Raw genomic sequence first — 20,193 nt, forward strand, 5'->3', positions numbered from 1 at the left:
TTTTATTTGTTCTCTTCTAAATTGTATTCTTTCAATGGTTGAAGTTAATGTTATTTGCTATGATTTAAATATAGTTATACAGGAACATTAATAATTTTGATGGAACGATATTGGCACTTGTTATGTGATTTGTAACATATGAGCGGGATAGATTGTCATTCGAATTTTATTCAAATTGGCTCTTCCGCAGCGGTAGTACGATTGCTCATATGTGCATCAAGAATATTTATGCAATTACTATCAATCAGAATATCCAGCTGCCGTGACAACCTCGAGCGCGCTTCATAGCGATCGCGCGGCCTTCGACAAGATATTTTTGCATAATGAAATTTGTTTACTAATTATTTGCTCAACAATCACAGAGTTTTAAAGCTACTCGCAATTTTTAATTCTAAATGAGCTGTCTCGGTAGAAAAAAAATTGCGTTCTATTATCAATAATTATCATGCGTGGCGCGCACCCTCATTTTACCTTAATAAAATTACTCAGATAGTCTTAATTATACTGTCATGCCGGGAACATTATTTTTAAATATTCCCTTGTGTACATATATACGCATAGCTTGTTTAAATTACGTGTATGCATAATGTAGCTACGTTCTTGACGAGCGCAGTTTTTTTTACCGGTATGTTTTAATTAAATCTGAAATCACCCGCGGAAATAACGAGAACGTACCGCGCTTGTACGTAAACTGACATTAGATAATTGTCTCTGTCAATTGATTTAAAGTTTGCTGAAATATAGTGTTCAACTACGTGTGCGAATCGGAAGCTGGTCCGCGCGGTTCAAATTGATAATTGCGCTGTTCTTTAATTACTCGTGCATCGCGAAAGTATATCGAAGCTGCGTTTTGTTTAACGGCTCTCTCTGACGTTTTTCCCCGCTGTGCTCCATTTTAACAGTTAGTTTCCTTTCGAAAGCACGCAGCGACAAAGAGCATTTTCACGGGGAAGAACGAGGCGACGGTTCGTTAGCGACCGATCGAGTTAGACGACCACGATCGATGACCACGGGGGTGTGCTCGAAAACCGTAGCGCGAGGCCGCAAAATTCGTGCTAACCCGCCCCATTCTCTACCCCCGTGTGTCTGCCCCCTTTCCGTCCCTTTCGCCCGCGGCTGGAACGAGTCGAAATGGCGCCATCGAACGCTAACGATGCTGACCCACTTTCCGCTCCGCGCCGGCGCGCTCGCTGCGGAAAGCCACGACGCGCGGGGATGCGCTCTCGCATCCGTGACGTGCAATCCGTACGAGTTTTCGCACGCACGCGGCATTTTTACGACGGCGGCCCTTCGAGCCCGCTTTATCACGGACCCGTACGGACGCGTTACGTCCGTGCCTTCAGACAACTTTTTTATGGCGTAGTTATTTTCCTTTCCGACTTGAAGCGCAGCAAATTAGATGCAGGCTCCGACACTAAGCGCGAAGCACATCCTGAGAATTCATTATTACAGCGTTGTAGCGTCCTATTTTATTTGCGAATCGCAATTTAACATTTTTTTTATTATTTCGGACGCGGAATTAATTTGATACCAGCGAAATAGAAGAAATTAGACACTCGGTTTCTCTGCATATCTCCTTTATCACTGCCAATTCAAATTAGGAGCGCGATAAACAATTTTATCGATTTATATCATCCATGGTATTTCTACATGATGATTTTCCGCGCGTATTGCCCGATATATAAATGTAAAATGGAAATGAACTTTAATCGACCCGATTTCGAATTGACGTGACTGCAATTTATTTCTACGTGACGACAGCGCAAAATGGCAGCGCGCGGTAGCCTTGATTTCAGCGCGGCTCAATTTCCTTCTTCCGAGGCCCAACCCCCTTGTGACCCACATTAAGACGCAACGGTCTCGGCGCTAAAGTGCCAGGCGGTTGTCGGCACTGTTTATACACGCGGTACACGCTCGCGCGCGTGCAAGCACGGCGTCGTGACCGTGTGCCGTGTGCCGTGTGTGGAAAGGCTGTTGAATATTCAGACGACGCCGGCGCGAGCCTCGAGCAGGCAGAGCAAACACGGCGGCACCCCGTGATGTAACACACGAACGCGATACTCCCCCGCGCGCGTTTTCCCCGTTCGTCGTCTGTACACTCGACCGATTTAGGCGTGCCTCGTGGTGGTATTTAGGAGCTAACCCTTTCAGAACCCGCCACCTTCGCTGATTGATCCGCTTTCCTCTCCTCGTCGTACATCGCGCGGTCTATATACGGCTCCGAGCTTTTGACTGTGAGGAAAACCACTTTGCTCCTTGAGCTCGTAGATTCGTATTCTTGTTGCGAGTTTAGCAGTCAGATATGTTGGCCCGATTCGGAGAAATCTTATTTACTTGGTATATTTAATCTCAGTAAGACGAGAATTATGCAGCCATCTTTAAACTCGCGATGAGAATGCGCGCAGTACTGTTTAAGGGAAGGAAGCCCTTTCTTCCACAGATCCACTGTCTTTGCGACTGATCCTTCGCTTCTATCTCACTTCGTCCCCGTTCTCCTCTGTTAGAGGATCATACGTCATACTCTCTCGTTTCCACCCTTTTCACATAGCATCCCTCCTTGTCGCACGAGCTTCTTGCTCTTTCATCCTCGCTACTCGTTCTCCTTCATCTCTGCCACTTCCTCTTTCGTCCCCTTTGACCCGTACTCTCGTCGTTTCATCTCTTCTCTTTCTCCCGCGCGTATGCCTGGATGGCCCCTCGTCCTGGTGTGCCTTGTTACGTAATTAAATGACGGTCCGCCTGACTTGTTGACAAGCCTTGTCGATGTATCGAGTTAGCGACGAATTAAGCCCGTCCGCCTCAGCTCGATTATGGCTCTCGGATATCGCCGCGATCCAAAGGGGGTGGTACTCGAACGAGAGAGAGAGAAAGAGAGAGGGAGCAAAGAAGGGAAATGGCGAGGGAGAGAGAGAGAGAGGGAGAGAGGAGAGAGAAGGCTAGCGGCCTTTGCAGCAGCGTCCGACGTGACGCTCGGCTGTCTCGCCGGAAATTGATCGTTATTCATTACAGGACGCCCGTGGAATTTTCCTCGTCACGGCGGGCTCTGTACCGCCATAATTTATGCGCCAATTATCGCGCACGGCATTATGCGCGAGACGGTCGATTAATGCCGCGCGACGCGAGATAAAGTTTTTTAATGCACCCTTATGATCGCTCGCAATGCATCAACGATTTCCATTTAGAGCCCCGTTGGCGTGGCGTGGCGTGGCGTGGCCCGGCCTCTCTCATAGATGCCATCATCTCTACGCTGGACGCAGCACCGGTGCGTGCTAATTAATAATTCAAACGCAACGCGTCGGGTATTTTATACCATGTATAACGACACAGCAGATTGCGGGTATGATGATATTGAAAGTTTGAAAATCTGCGGGATGGAAAAGAATAATGCATGCGATTATTAATCGTTCTGCTTGTGCAGCGCTTTATGCTAAAAATAATTTGCGGCAAATTTGAACGCGTTTACATCGATTTAATAAATCCGAAGTCTTGTTAAGTTTCATATGAGAATTTAATTTGTGCTTTAGCTATATACACCATTGAGGGAGCTATTGTTGTTGCAATTATTTAATCCGCACTCGTGTAAAAGCAATGGGTTTCACGTGGATGATGGAATCGCTGATGAACTCTCCGATCGATCGATTTCTCGCTTCGTCAACTGTACATTAAATCATTAATTAATTAGACCAGACAGTACACACATCACGAAAAGTCAGGAAACTTCCGCGATAATTTTAATAAGCGAATGGACTTTTTTTCTCTGAAAAGCATAGATGATATGAGTGATACACGATAATCTAAAAGCGCGCGCGTGGGATACTATACAACGAAATTATGATTAATCCCGGACAAGATTAAATGACTTCTTCGTTACCCTCGCGTTGATTAAACCGCTACTCTACTTTTTGATTTAACGCCGTCGTTTAGTTACTTTCTCTTGCTTTTTATCTTTTCATCTCGCTATCTTTCTACGATATCGCTGCGAAGTGACCTTGCAATCTGGTTATCGCGAACATTGTATTTTTGGCTGAAAGATACTTCGAGAAAACGGGCCAATGTAATCCCCAAATTCGTGCAAACACATGAGCATGTACTATCCTGACATACGTGACCGTTATTCTGGATACCTATGTACTTCCAACATTCGTGGTGACACGAGCTGTTAATTAAGCCGACTTCAACCCAAGTTGTTGGTAGATCTACGTGCAGCTTCACCCCATTACGCCGTAGTTTCTACCCCAGTCCGTTGCTCTTGTTGTCGATCCTGCTCTTTACCATTTCGCTACATTCCGTATCTCTTTAGTCGCGACAAAGGGACTAGGCTTCGTTTTCTGGTGACGAGAACTACGCGCGTCACGAATTCGCCGTGCAACGAAATTGATCTGCTTTGAATACGAAGGAAACATAGTATTATCTGATAAAAGAGGTGAAGTATTTGTAAATTTTTTTTCTACCTATCGAAATAAGGAATCGAGATAAAGTTCTTTTTGATCGCTCGCAATGTGTCCACGATTTCCATTTAGAGCCCCGTTGCGTATTTTATAGACTCGATAGTTTTGATAGCTCGATAGTTTTGATTTATTTTCGTGAAGTTAATTTCTTGCAGACAATAATTTAAGAAAATACTATATATTTTTTCCTAATACATATCAATTATTTGTGAATGTCGATATATTAATTTATTGTCGTAAACAAGCAGTTTTATTTATGTTCAATAACGCTTGTTATTTCGAGACAAAGATGAGTAAGGATAATGATCTTCTCTCTTTGACATTTAACCATCTGTGGTCTGATTGATTATAACGTTGATATTTTTTTTATGATTGCTCGGTGAATACTCGCAAGAGAAGTATTCCACTTACACTACCCTTGTTACGTCTGTCTTTCGCGAGAAGTCGCTGGTAAACGAACGACTCGGTACGGTCGTCTTTCGCGACACAATGGAAATCCCGAGCGGTAACGCGATTTCCTGCATTCCATTCATCGTCCTTTTTCCTAGCAACGTAGTCCGTTCGTGCATTACTTTGCCTCAAACGAGAATAATATCCTCCTGCGCCATCATGGCGGCCGGGGCCTTTGTCTCTTTGCAGCATCAGCAGCAACGACGGCACACCGAGTCTTTCCTTCTCGCGAAGGCTGTCTTCCTCATTATTTACGGAAGCGTGAGTTTCTCGTCTTCTTAACGGTTGCTGGTAATAAGATGCACTTCTTTAAAAGATTCGCCTGCCCGGAAGCGACAAATTGCATTCGCCCAGTGGCCTCGTCCCCTCGGGGTGTTACGCTACCGCTTCCAGCCCCGGCCCTGTTAGAAGAAAACTCGGGACGGGACGCGAACGTGGTTAGCTGGAACAAACGTTAACCGAATGAAACCGCAGATGCATGTTACCCACGAGCCGTGTGCGACGACTGTTCACTTTAGCGAACTTCATATAACGAAATGATCTCTTGTCCTCCTTTTTTTCCTTCCCTTTCTTCTTTTCGCTAGATATCAATGTTCGCACTATTGTGTGTAATACGAATTATATATATGCTAAACTATTTCACCTACAATGTACATTTTCAAAATAAGATGATCCAATTAAATGATAGTCATCTTATTGTAATCAAATAACACGTAATATTTTTACCGCAGTTAAGAAAATTATGCAACTACGCGGACAGTCGCTCGTCCCTCATTTCCGTGGTTACTAGAGACATGATTCAAATCAGTTATTAGATTGAATCGAGCATCATTGAGACGAGCAAGAGCCCAGAGAGTGAATGATAACCGCTCTCGACGGAAATCCTCTCGTTCGTAATTCCCTCGAAAGTTCAGAATGTAACATCCGCCGGAGCTTTCGCCGAGGACACGCGCGATTTCACATCCGGTCCCTCATACTCGTACTTCATCTCATTGGAAGAGAGCGGCCGCGATGGACGCGGTTGGTCGGAACGACTGTTAAGCGGATCGACCGATTGATGGGACCGGTTTAAACCACGAATCGCTCTGTGGTTGCCTCTCCGACCACCGGTTCGGTGCAAATGTCCTCCCGCGCGCCTCTCTCCCATCGAGGTTCCCTCTTAACGAAGTATCAATGTTACCACCCGCGGGATTACGTATTCAGGGCCCGATGTTGGCCGGTGTACATTGGCTGCGGCGCTACAGGCTGCAGTCGCGAGCGAGCCAAGTGACGACGACCGAGAACCATCGTGTACAGACGAAGTGCGGCCAGAGATCGTGGCGAGGGGAGGAGGAGGTAGGCGGGTTGGCAAAGATAGTGGTAGCCAGAAAGGCCAGGAGTAATGATGTTTGTTTAGCTCTCAAGGAGAGGGTCTGCGTCGAGGGGGTGGAAGATACGGGTTTTGGCACGAGGATGATGGGCGAGAGACGCGAAAGACCGTACCCATGGTCGTTGAGCTCTCTCTCGTCGAGACTCTCTCCGCAACATCCTCCTTCGAATCTTCGTCTCTCTCTTTCTCTCCTGCACTTTCTTACTCTCCTCCTCTTTATCTATCTTTCTCTGTCTTATCCCCCATCTCGCCATCTGCCGTTTCTACTACCGCCTTTCCGTCACTCCAGCAGCTTCTCTCATCTTTCTCCCTGGTCTCGGTCCTCGCCTCGTAAATTGAAACTCCCGTGTGTTGGCGTCCGTGCATCTGGAGCTCCTTAGGAGTTAAGCTACGCAAATTAGATTTTCTGCTTAGGAGCCAGAAGTACGACTCCCCCTTTCCCTCGGCGCTTCGCCCCTTTTCATCCCTCGGCTCCTGCGAGACCTCCACGAGACCGTGCGCAAACGTTCATCCCACCTCGTGAATATATACGGCCGCCATCTCTACACGTCTCAAGTCTTTGCGTTTGTGTCACTTCTGGCTCCCTTCTTTTTTTTTTATTCCCTTTTCCGTAGTTTTCACGTCCTCTTATCTGCGCCCCTGCCTTCTCGTCGCCCCTCCTCCCTTATCTCTTCCCCTGCCGGTCCGCTTCACGTCTTCGGTCAATATTATCCGCGACGCGTCAGGAACGTCTTAATACCTTTTTCTTTAATCTGGGATTTGCTCTCGGTAGTGGAGGCGACATGAAGTTTTTCTATCTATGGCCCGGAAATTTCTTCTGTCATGTTGGAGGGTACTTCTCGTTTTCTCGAGAACGTTCGTTATGTACGCTCGTTCCTTCATGAAATGGAATTTGTTGCCTGTTTGCTGGATCCCGGCAAATGTTTGCCGACAGACTGTACCGTTTAAGCTATACGTGAGTCGTCATAGCAACCGTGGCTCATGGTTAAATAGTATCGCTTCACATGAGTGCTCGCGAGGATCCCGCAGGACGTTCGTATTCCGCCGGATGTCAACAAGTTTCATTTTTTTTCTACCGAAAAGCCAGCGTCACTGTCTACATCACTTCCACGATTTTTATATTTAAATAATACCGAAGTACGTAGATGATAAGAGTGAGTAAGAATTTTATAATTTTAATTTCTAGTCCATCTACGTTGTACGATTTGTATTATCGACAGGACGATCTATGTTGTATTTAGTCCCAGTATCTTCACCGTCTCGCGCTACCCCCATCCACGAATTTAGTGTTTGCCAGGCTCTCGTACTGACTAGACGTTCCGTTGACTGCTCGAAGAAATAAAGTGACTAATAAGTTACTTGGAGAGTTATTCTTTCTATCAGCGTTCCATTTCCTCACGATAAACAAGGAAATAACATACGTCTTGCTCGATTTTACTGTTGTACATAAAAAATCGAATTGTATATTATCTTCTTGTTTCGCATGTGACTGTGAAAATCAACAGCTTCAAATAATGTGATAAATACAATCGACAATACGCTTACGCCTCCTTCCTCTTTCGTTAAGTAAACGCGGTTTTTCTCAAAAGTCAAAAGAAATTCCTTCATTCAGGGAAGCGACGGTATTCTTTCGCGACTTTGGATTCGGTTTTTTTTTTTCGTTTCACCGGAATCACCGGCGGATTCATGTACCCCCCCGTGCCTATCGAACGATTGGAAATAACAGCGAAACGAGAAGCGGAAAAGACTTTTCCGATAATGGAGGCCCGGAATCGTGCTATCGCACGTTTTCCGCGTCGTCACGTGGCGCGACGGCGGCCGCAGGTGCATTGGAAATTAATTTCGGCTTAATGCCGCGGCGCCGGCGCCGGCACCGCGAATCCTTCGACGTGACGACGAATTCCCGATGCCCTCGAGACGTGATATTCCGAATCTCGTCCGCGGGATTCCTCGAGCAGGCCATTAAAGCGAGTTTAGCCACGTTGCGGGCGTTCTGTACCTTTCGCATTATTGATCCCATGCATTTACGAAGTGTGATCTGATCAATGTGTTTTGTTCGTTTTTCGTAATTTCTTTCTGCAGTGCGCGAATATTGAGATTTATTTTACAAGAACGTGATATCTATCAATTTTACGACAGCATAGAGGAGATAGATCATTTATGGTAAATTAATTATTTAGACTCGGATTTAACTTACGGATTAATCTTACGTTATTCAAATAAACGGTCTTAAAAAGTTTCAAAATTATATCACAATTATATGGATTCCTTAATTTTTGTTGTAAAGTTTATACTTGAATCTCAGATATTATTTTGTGAGATAATGTTAATAGAGAGAGGTATATTTATTTTAGCATTTTAATCATGTTGCTTTTGGTGTTGCCAATGTTGTTCGATGATACACTGCGTCATTACATTATGCATGGCATTTCGAGAGGCCGAGACAGGCTCGGTGACGAAAGACGCAGGGCAAATTTATTGGTAATGTTAATCGTTCCTGTCGTTCATGGACCCGCGGAATTCGCACGATTTTCCACGACGGCGAACTCGTCGCCCATTTGAACGAGGCATTGAATTTTCGGGTGGAACACTGGCCGCATTCAATTCCTCGGCCTTTGGCTTCCTGAAATAGTTCCTGAAATAGTGCGCGACCCGGAGGCGCGTATAATAAACCTAATTCCACATACTTAACGGGCATACCATCTCCGGGACTGGTGGTGGCACGATGTGGTCGGTGTTAAATCCGCGAGTAATTTCTACGTACGTATTGCGGTGATACTGGCGATCTCTTATTCTTTAGGACAGATGAAAATGGCATCGTTTATCAGGGAAGCATTAACGGCCATGAAATTTTCGCTATCGTTGCTCCATTTCGGTATTTTGCGGCGAGAATAACCAATTTAATTCTGTAACACAAAAAAGAATACGTTTTCCACGTTATATTCTTAATGTTTAAAAAACTGGATATTCTTATCAATTCCTAGGATATCGAGTGATTATAGAATCCTTGTACTTTAAACTTTCACAACTTCCGTTCTGTTTTTTGTATACAAAAACAAAATTAAATAGGATAAATGAATTTATTTTCATTTATTTATTTTAAGAATTTTATTATTTACATATATTTATTCTTAAAATTATTATTTTTTAATATATTCATTTATTATTCTTAATACTTATTAAATTTCACTAAATTTCACTTGTGATGCTTTTGTAAATTAATTTTATAAAATATTTTATAGTATAGAGCGGAAGCTATGAAAGTTTAAAGCTGGAAAAAGATTTTGTAATTATTCTGTATTTTGCTTTTAAAATATTGAACGAGATTGAGCATATAATGCATAATAGAACAAATAAGAAATACTTTTTGTTTGAAGCGCAACGACTTGTCACGTTAAAAACGCTTTTCGATTATCGTTGTTCAGAAATTGTGAATTTATTCTTATCGCCGATACTGGACATAACAATTGTTTCGTCGTGCAACGATAAGCTCACGAATACGAGGAAGATTCGCGTTCATATGTCGCGCGATAGCCATGCCACATCACTTGTTCTAATATCCGTCATAAAGCGACGTTCTTTACACAGCGGTCATGCATGCTAATTGAAACCCATGGCCATGCTTCAATTTTTGTCGCGCAGTTTTAAAACAGAGTTTCGCCCGACTCTTCTTCGCGCGTCGCTAATGCACTCGAGGGAAAAAGAAATTCCGTCAAATATGTGTACAATGAAGTTTCCGCTACGTTGTCGTAATCAAGAGAGATGCATCCACTGGCAGGTGGTAATGTAATCGCGCGTAGCCGCGATTCGACAGACGCCACGTGTAATTTTCATCCATATCGCTGCTGCAACGAAGATTGTTTCTCTCTGTTACAGGTCTGCGGGAAGGTGTTTAACAACGCATCGGCGCTCACGAAGCACAAACTGACGCACAGCGACGAGAGGAAATACGTGTGCACGATGTGCGGCAAGGCGTTCAAACGGCAGGACCACCTGTGAGTACAGATTAGAGTATTTCACATCAGAGAATTAGCGGTGCACTTGCGAATATGTCAAATTTTATGAAACAAGCTCTCAGCTAGTAGCTGTACGATTAGCAATTCTCTGACAGCAGAGAACTATTCTAACCAGATTACAACGCTATATTCGAATCATATGTCAGAGCAACGAATGAAAATCGCTGTATATTGACTAAGTATTGTTTTGCGTTTTCAACGCACATGGAAAGCAATATTTAGGGAAAAAAGCGTATTCATTACTACGATCTTATTACAAGTCTAGCTCTCCACTTTTCGATCAGCTATTCTCGCGTTTCTACCCGCCGTTATTGACAGGACAGATCTATTTACCTTTTCGCATTTCCTCCTCTTTCTCGATTTAAGCGTCATAGGGCATATTACGGATTCCCCATGCTATAAAACAATAACGAGAACAACACTCGAGCCAGAGCTTAAAGGAAAACGCTCGTGCTCGCGGTACTGAGCCGTTCATTATGTTCATCAAAGCCTCTCAACGCTCCACTTCGGCAATAGTATACGCAGGTATATCGTTCGCGTACAAGTGTGCGTTATACGTATGTGTATGTGTGTGCACGTGTAGATGTATCTCCCCGCGTTCTCTTCTTTGCTGGTGCGCTCGTAAGAAGCCTTCTAAGCTGCCCCGGAGTGCCTTCTTAAGGCCGGTAGTTGGAGAAATTTCTACGCGTAGGTATGCCGAAGTAATCCCTTAGATATTTCCCTTACGTAATGCCCGGCTGTCCGGGTATTGGATGGGAGAGCTCGCGGAGCTTGTATCGGCACGTACGGGTATTAGAACTCCCTTGAATTTATAGCGGTAATAGTTATTGCCAGAAAAAGCTCGTTCGGAGATACGTTTCTCTTTACATCGAATTACACTTTATTTTCGTTGGGTATATTAAATAATTTAGGCGATAAGAAAAGCGATTATGAAATCAGAAGAAAAATTTGCATTCAAACATTTATGTTGTGTATTTAAAAATTGTTATCTTATTCGCGCAAAATCGAATAACTTAATATTTAGCTCGTCCGATCTCTTTATAAATCAACTATCTAAAGCTAATGTTTAGCTAAGGCTTAGCTAAATTATTCAATTTAAATTGACATAAGTAAGACCACTTAAGGAAGATACAATGCATTTAAATGCAATGAAAAACGTCATGTCGCACGATTTAGAATTTTCGTTTTGTGAGACACGGGTGAGGAAAATGGACAAGCGCGATATAGCAATCAAGGAGGGACAAGGGGCGAGACGGGGCGGCACACAAAAGCGAGTGATGGAGGCGAACCATAGCGACTAAGGATTCAATTCTTGCCGGGAACGGGCAAAGGAATAACGCGGAATCAATAGAGGTCGGTCTCGCGACTCCGTTCGGCTTCGTCGTTGTAGTGTTGTCCGTCCGGCGCGGGTCGAATACCTCGGCCAGGTTGAACGTTATATTTTCTCGAAAGACGGATCCTCAAATCCTCCAACCCTCCCCTATATCCTTCCCTGCGCTCCTCTACCCCCTGACTTTGCTCGAAATCCGCCACGGCCGGCAGGGTCCATTCTGCGGGGACAGTATTTTTCTTTTCTTTACTGCTTCCTCAATGTCTTCCCTCGTTCTATTTCCTCAAACTCGAGCGACTCGTCGCGCTCAATGCGACCCGGCGGAAGGGTGCGAGGAATTACTTACGTTTCATTGCGAACATTGGATTTGTGGCTCCTCTAGGCGGAGCTGTCTGTGGTGGCACTTGCTCTCTCTCTCTCTCTCTCTTTCTCTCTCTCTCTTTCTTTCTTCAATCCCTTTCGTTCCGCCGATAAATGATAATAGCATTCAATCTGCCTAGAAGATCGTAAAGGTAAGACATATCTGTCGACTTTAACTAATCTTATCGCTACCTTAAATTTGATGTCTCAATTTATTTTCACTATTCGACAAATGTTCTACGAACAAATTGCAATAAATCCCTGGCTGAACGGTACCGAACTCGCTGTTATCGCGGTTTATCTTGTTTATCGGTGATATCAAAGCGAACGTTGGTTTTATTTATCATATTTACTATCTTGCTATAACTCGGAGAGGTTTCTCCGAGAGGTTCTTTTTGTTTATTTGTTAGCGTAAGTTAAACGTTTGTTTGTATCCATTTCATCGAACGTCGCTTTCGAACGATATTCCCCCCCTCGATTGTTGGGATCCATATATTCCCAGATGCAAGTAAACGAACCGTGCGATACTATCTCATGCGCGAAATCGCGAAGTCTTTACCCCAGTTCCTGTTTTTCGCCGGAAGCTGCCGCTCCGTCTTCCAAGTACGGCGTGCGCGATCGAGAGAATGCGCCCCGGAGTTCCTTCTTTACTTTGGAAAACAGGCCGGCTTTTTCGCTGGATTTGCATTGCCGATATACGGGAAAGGGAACGCTTAGCGTTATGCTTCTCCGATAAAGCACGTATTGGCAATTTAGCGTAACCGCAATATTGCTTGGGCACGATATTCCATCTTGAGGCTCTATATATACATATATATATATAAAATATATATCATATTACGAGTTCGCGACGACGAAAGAAGGAACAATAATAGGCAGCCCGAGCAATAATAGTGCCACGGGCGAAGATTTTACGGAGGAGAAAGAGAAGAGATCTTTCAGCTCCATTCCCCGTTTGAATGGACTTTCAAACTTAATTGAGAACGGGAAAAAGTCGGTACGAAGTCTCGCCGTGCTTCATTCTCTTCTCTAAGAATTGGCAGACCTGTGCAACTACAGTTTCCATCGCCTCTCACCTTCTTTGTCCAGACAGGTCCCCCATTGTAGATCTTTTGTCGAATAACCGTTACCTACAATTTTTCTAAATTCTAAAGGTAATGTCCACATTGATGAATATTATTGCTTTAAAATAACTTGCGTTAAATATATATCGTATTTAATATTTATTAATTTTTAAAATAGAGTTTATTAAAGAAATAGTTTTGCATAATCGTATACATAAATAATATTCGTGCTGCGATTAGCAATTTTAGTTTGAAGTGGTTTTCGAGTTTATTGGTAGGATTGATTTTCGAGGACAACAAGGAGGAAGAAGATGATAGTACATGCCTTTAATCTCGTCTATCAAAATCGATAGATTCCTAGACTGATAGGATGACTTCACCACTTTTTAAATTCTTTGCGTCTGCAATGTGAACCTAGCCTAGCACTCTCACCACTAAAAAGAATTCTTTACTGACTCGTTAGATTTTGTTAGATGCTTCCCTTGCCCTGAAAACTTAATTTCGTACGATTTTATTGTTTCAAAAAGAAAAAATATTTTGAATAGTCTTTTTATGATAATAGCTTTCTAAAACATATTCTAATACGTAATATGACAGATCAATAGATCAATTCAATTAATTTTTCTAAGTACTATAGAACAAAAAATATACTACTAAATTATGAATACGACCCTTATATATATAATACATTTTACATTAAATAATAATATCAGGCCGCGATAACCAAGGAAACATTTGTTAACGTCGTACAAATGGATCCTCGGGCTTAATCGGAAGACAAAGGGCATAGACGCTTTGTCGCTCCTATATCGCGCTCCCGGGAAAAAAACTAACGGACTCCCAGAACGAAAGCTTCGTCGATTTCTTCAGTATCGAACAAGGCACCATTGTACGTTTCTCGGTGTATCTCTGTTATCGAAGTAAATCCACGTAGTCCCTTTGCTGAGTCGGAGCGCCCGCCGCCGCGCGAAATAAGGAACGGAAGCGCTTACACCTCGAGAGGAATTCTCTTCGAGAGCTTTTCTTCAAACGCGGAGATATATACCGACCGCTTCCTCCTCGCCCGAAAGGGATTTGAGAGGACACTGGAGCTAAAGGGAGGAGCGACAAACGTGAGCAGCGGAGGAGGAAAGCTGGCCCTTCGAGAAACAAAGTCCTCCCCTTTGCTTGTAGCACTGTCGAAAGCTTCATTTTTCAGAATGCGTTCGATATTTCGATAATTGCTTCCTCTTATGATCCTCGTCATACCAAGGAGTTACTAGTGCTAACTTTTACGGAAAGAAAACAAGATAAAATAGATTTTCTGTCGATAATCTTCAAAATCTCTAAACTGAAAGTACATTGCGTATCTTATAAAAACTAATATATTATAATTTATATTAAATAAACAGCGTGCGCTACGATAACATTAATTGACTCAATAGTTGGAAGTTAAAAAATAATTCGTCTCCAACTTGGTTAATGAGCGAGTAAAAAAGAAATGTAAAGAAAAAGTAGGCTTTTTTTGTTAAGTCTCGTTAGGCCACTGGGGTTCAGGCGGAACTAATCGAGAGTTGATAATTAGTGCTGATTTAATCACCGTTCCAGGCAAAATTCTGCGCGTGCTCATTGACGCGGCCCTTTACGAGATCCAATTAAAGTTTCGTGGAAATTCTCGTTGTCGGTTGAGCGCAGGTTCATAACAATTAATAATAATTTCCTTTTCATCATCATATCACCAAGTTATGAGATAATATAAGACGATGAACTCGCGAACAAGACGTGAATTTTACTATGATTTCGGATAATGAAACTGCTGCTAAAGTCACGCGCCATGGAACAGCAATTTATTCTTGATTATTTTTATAACCTTATATTGTTATATACAATAATATTTGTAGAAATTGTAGAATTTTAAAATTGTGTAGCGCGCGTATTAATTAAATAAAAACACAATACTGCAGAGACAATAACTGCGAAATAAATGCGTAAACCTCGAAATGAATATTATCATAACTATCGATTACTATTATTCAATTGTTATCCAGACCGTTGATTCTCTGAACAATTAAACTATTTCAATTGTGCAAATTAAATGTAACCATTAAACTCAGTTTATTCATTCGTATTTAGTATCTGTAATGCGTTAAAAGATTTAGTTTTTCTATGGCACTGATTAAATAAGTATTCTAATAAAACACGTCGGTTGACCAGCGAAAACGACCGTCGGATAAAAGCTAAGGTAGTCTTCGCGTTCGCGTTTCTCTCGCTTCCTTTCCGTGTCTCTCGGAAAACGAAAAGGAAGAATGATACACGTGCGGTCGACACGTCCCAGGTGTTCCTGATTATCTGCGGGAAGGGAAAGCGCTGGGAGCTCGGAACGGGTCACCTTAAAAGTTCGACAAATTAGCTTTTACAAATTAAACCCTCCCCACGGTCCCAACTTTACCGGCGGAATTTAAGGGAATCCGTTCGTATATCGATAGACTATAAAACTTTGCCGGATAGGAGTGGCCCCGCGTCTACCGAAGAATTTACTGGAAACGATATCCCTTCCATCGTGCCCGCCGTATCCGTACGACTTCTTCTCGCAATCCACTGCGAAAGATCCGACGAAGGATGTCCACGCTCGGAATCTCGTTAAAGTTTCAGGGAACAGGAAAGGCGGCTTCTTTCGACCACAGCGAAGAAATTTTATGTACGCCAGATAACGTGTATTATCGATCGCGTATATTGTCGCGGAATATTAGCAATTAGTCTTAATTTGCAATTAATCTTGGATTGGAATTAACGAAAGGACGATGTGCGTAGAGTACAGTTTTATGTAACAGACAAGTACACAATAGTTTAGAATTTTTGCTTTTTGCATATTACACCTCGAGTAAACACGAGAGTAAACATCGATGTAAATACGAGCATGGAGATCGTTTCAATTATAAGTAGATCGTGTATTTCAATCGAGATCCCGCACACGCCATTATTCTGCTTATCGAACCGATCGACAATCTTGCGATTGGGACCATCAACGATGAAATCGACTGCGAATCGCGTCAATGGGGGTCGTGGATTTTATCGCGAACGCGATCGCGTAATCCGGCATCGTGAAATCGCGCAACTTGTTGCATGCCGGACACACCCTCGGATCTCCACGCCTTTTCCCAGCGCTCTTCGGTAATGTGGAGAGAATGGCCAGGTCTCATTTCCCAGAATATCCCAGTAGTAGAGAGGAGGAATCCTTCCGCGCGCGAGCGCGTTTTGCCCCGTCGATGTCAGCCGGAATATCGGGCAAATGGAGTGGATAAGTCCTTAGGCGGACCGGCGGGGTGTAAGGGCGACACACTGGGGATGAGTTTAGATGTTCCTCCTAGATAAGACAGGGGGAATCGTGCCCGGCGCCCGGCGGTATATGGGATTTCCGTGTCGGGGGTAGATCGTCGATATAGATAGGCGGCATAATCGGGCCGACATAATTTCGGGCGGGCACTAAAGAGCAGGTGTACGATCAGATTTCCGTGCCCATCGAGCATCCGCGAGTGCTATATAGCGTGTCGCCCGAGACGTTCTTATGATTAATGCTGGATGCGAGAGGAATTTGAATGGGAGCGCGTGGGATGTTCCAGCCTCGGGGTGATATTTCCTGACCGAAATGTTACAGTCGATTTATATTCCGGTTGAAATGCCAGCAGGTGATTCTCTGTCGAAAGGACGGGTTCTCTCTAAAAAGTTAAATTTTTGAACAAAATTAGCTGTAACAAATGGATAAATGTGATCGTGTTACCAAATTATTTTTACCATAAGTTTCAGTTGTTGAATTTAAGTTTTTATAAAAGAAAGAATAAAAGTAGAATCTTTTCTCAATTTTAATTTCGCGATACGTTCGATACGACGATTCTTTTTCTTACGAAGAAATTAAAAATGTTTAAGAGCACCGAGTTCACTCTCCCGTTTACAAACGTAAAAAATATGACGGAGCTTTTGGAACTAACGAGCAAATTTTTCTGGTTGTAGGAACGGGCACATGCTGACACATCGAAATAAGAAACCGTACGAGTGCAAGGCCGAAGGGTGCGGCAAGTCTTACTGCGATGCGAGGAGTTTGAGGAGGCACACGGAGAATCATCATGCCGGCAGCAAAATCAACGAAAGCATCAGTCCTAGCAGCCCCACGACCGGGCCTCACACGCCTAACACCCCTGGAAGCAATCCCAGCACACCGAGCACACCTGGTGCAACCTCCACGACAAATGGTCACGGGCACGCGGCCTTGAAGCAGCTTCTCGCCACCGAACCCGCGCAAACGCAACAGCAAAAGGTAAGTCATCGTCGCATTCTTCCCAACGAATTCTTTAACCAATTTCGAGTAAAAAAAGATGCGTTATAAATATTTATCATATATATTTAATTTCTTTACTTACGTAGCGGTTCTGAACGTAAGCTGATTTGAACGTAATTATATTCCGATTCGTAATTATAGTTACATTACGTAGTTACTACTATTAAGCTGGTGAGCTTACAGACAAATTGAGATGACCAATCGATTCTTAATTTGTTTCACATGACACGAAACGAGGGATTTGAGTCTCACGTCCTTATTGTTTCTGTCGATCCGTCGATCCTCGTAGCGCTGCCCGTGCTGTATATTTCACGATTGAATTTTCTCGAAATTGGTCTGGAATTGCTGCGCCCGAGATGGGTTTAAGGGCTTACGGAGGGGGGAGGGGGCGAACCTTTCAAAGAGTCGGTCAGCGCGCGTCCGACGCGAATCCGCAAAGATGTAAGAGGATTAGGTGGCTTTTCCGCGATTGCCGAGTATGTCGCGCGATCCGTAACTAAAATGCCATTAATTTCTGTATCAGTCTTTATCATTCAATTTGTCAATTCTGCCGATCCCTTTAACCGGATTTGTCCCATTCACGTATCGAGCTTGTATGATTACGACCACGTAATTAAGAGGAAATGCACGTATAGAGAGACCGCGAAATGAAATCTTCAAAATGAAGATGATAATTCCTGCTCGCGTAGAATCGTTAATTAGAATTCGAGCCCACACAACTCGGCCAGGTTGTCGAGCGATATAGAGCGGAAAATTTTGATCTCTTTCGAAAGCATTCCCTCTCGCTTTTATCTCCTCGTTGCAGATTTAATTTTATAGCTTGCTAGCTTTCGGTAACTTTTATTACCCGCAATGGTCTCGTCTACCGAATGTAATGCACGGCGATAACGAACTTCAGATTACTATCTCGCTAATTACTACAATCATTACTCAGACCCCGCGATAGTTTAACTTCTTTGCAACTCTGATGAACTTAATTTTCATCGGCCGCAAGGTTGAGTGGATTCTCTTTTGAGACCGCTATAAATTATATCTGGAAAGCCTCTTTAAAAGTAGCTATTTTGCATCACTGAACAAATTATTTCTCGTTAATGAAGGAAATGCGTTTCAACGGGAAGTAAGAGCGTAAAATATATTAATTTAATTGCTGTTCAATTCAACATACGTATTTCGTGACATGAAATACAACGAATATTTTTTTTTGCAAATTTTATAATGATATATTTTTGTAAAATATTCTGTATTATTAAATATATGTATTTTATGACATAAAATACAACGTATTTATTTACAAAATACAAGGATATCTTTTTTTTTTGTAAAACGTAATATTCTCTATCATTTCGAATCATCTGTGATAGCTATAATTTCACATTGATTACTGGCTCTTTACTCTCCGTTCGTTTTTCGACGGCGTTTTCCAGACGGTGCCTACCATCAGTCTTTCGAACATGGTAAAAATCGCAGAGGCGACCGTTTTCGGCATCACGTCCGTAAATGTCACATCAGCAGCGTCGCCGTGGCTTTTAAACGCCACCGAAAGAAAGTCGTTAGTTCCAATTCCGGCCGTCGCAATTAAAGGACGCGAAGCGGAAACTTCGCGCCCCGTCAGAAAGGCCTCTCCCCGATCCTTTTCTTTCTCTCTTTCTTCACCATCCGTAAATGTCGTCGTCTTACCATCTTTCTACGGGTTCGACCGACACGTAGGTTAGTAGCTCGCTGGCAAAGTTTATTGGCTGCGACCCTTGACCACGTAGGGCCGAGGTGGCTACACCCCGGCGAGCCATTGTCGGACGATAAAAGGGCGCGCGAGAAAACGAACCGTCCGTGAGGAACGAGAGAAGTCGGAAGGAGAGCCCCGAAGGTGAGACCACCCTTCGTCTTCCTTCGCCTGCTCTTTACCAACCTTCTTCCTCCGCAGTACCCCCCCCCCCCTCCCTGTCAGACCTAGTGGAAATTAGTTCTTGGCCGTAGAGCACGGAATTATTGCCGCTTTCAAAGTCGCTCGCTGCGCTTGCATTCGAAGGCGAGTGAGAGATGCGAGAAGAAAAGCGCGCATGGTTGGAGAGGGTAAGAAAAGGAGCGGAGAGAGAGAAAGAGATCGAGAAAGAGACGGGAAACAGCTATGCCAATGTGTGTAGGTGTGCTTCCGTGTGCGCTGCGCTGAGAGAGGATGGGAGGGTAGTTAAACCGAGACTACGAATCTACGATATTGAGTTAGAAGTAAGGCGGGCCGGCTCTGAAGTGGGGGCTAATAAAATTTGATGACCGGGAACTTCGTAATGAGAATGAGACGCGGAAAGGAGGTGGAATCGAGGGAGGCGAGGGAGAGCGAGGTAAGAGAGAGAGAGGGAGAGAGACGAAAGCGGTCGGCTATGAAAACTTCTCAGACGTAGCGAGCCCGCGATTTATGATATTTCATCGGACAGCCGCGGAGTCCGGAGAGTAATCTTTTGTAGTCATTAATTTTCTTTCGCTACGTCGTCGTAAGTTGCAGCCGCCTTTGTCAGAAATGGCGCAGCTGCGGATATTTATGAATTTGCTTCTCTCCGACGCGTGAAATTTAATCAACGCCCGCGGATATCGCTTTAATTATTCACCGTAACGTTATTGCGTGTTAAATCTGCTTACGAATTCTCAACGTCAATCCTCGATCGGCCGATAGTGCTCGCACTTCAGATTTCAAATTTCAGATTTCGAAAAAGTTTTAATTAATCCTCGATCTAAAGACATTTCAAGTCATAAATATGTATGCGCTTTGATAAGAAAATAATTTCTGCGATATATTTCATAGCTGAACAATATTATATATTCAATTATGAAATATATTAATTAATAATTAAG

The 20,193-nt window shown here is 43.4% G+C and overlaps 1 protein-coding gene and 1 long non-coding RNA gene across 10 annotated transcripts in view; one reads left to right on the top strand and one right to left on the bottom strand.

Annotated features, from left to right (window-relative positions):
- Positions 1-20,193, top strand: part of LOC139768339 (uncharacterized) — a 391,369-nt gene that overhangs the window by 284,894 nt on the left and 86,282 nt on the right. For all 9 annotated transcript variants that reach the window (XM_071698423.1, XM_071698422.1, XM_071698420.1 and 6 more), the window contains 2 exons: positions 10,144-10,262; positions 17,025-17,328. In XM_071698423.1, the coding sequence (XP_071554524.1) occupies positions 10,144-10,262; positions 17,025-17,328 (423 nt within the window). The remainder of the gene's footprint in view (positions 1-10,143; positions 10,263-17,024; positions 17,329-20,193) is intronic.
- LOC139768345 (uncharacterized) overlaps positions 8,534-20,193 on the bottom strand; it is a 107,996-nt gene continuing 96,336 nt past the window's right edge. The window contains exon 7 of the long non-coding RNA XR_011717337.1: positions 8,534-9,173. This is a non-coding gene — a long non-coding RNA (uncharacterized lncRNA). The remainder of the gene's footprint in view (positions 9,174-20,193) is intronic.

This window comes from Temnothorax nylanderi, unplaced genomic scaffold, assembly GCF_030848795.1.
Source record: "Temnothorax nylanderi isolate EJ_2023f unplaced genomic scaffold, tnyl_v1.0 TNYL_tig0015_pilon, whole genome shotgun sequence".
NCBI classification, from domain to species: domain Eukaryota; kingdom Metazoa; phylum Arthropoda; class Insecta; order Hymenoptera; family Formicidae; genus Temnothorax; species Temnothorax nylanderi.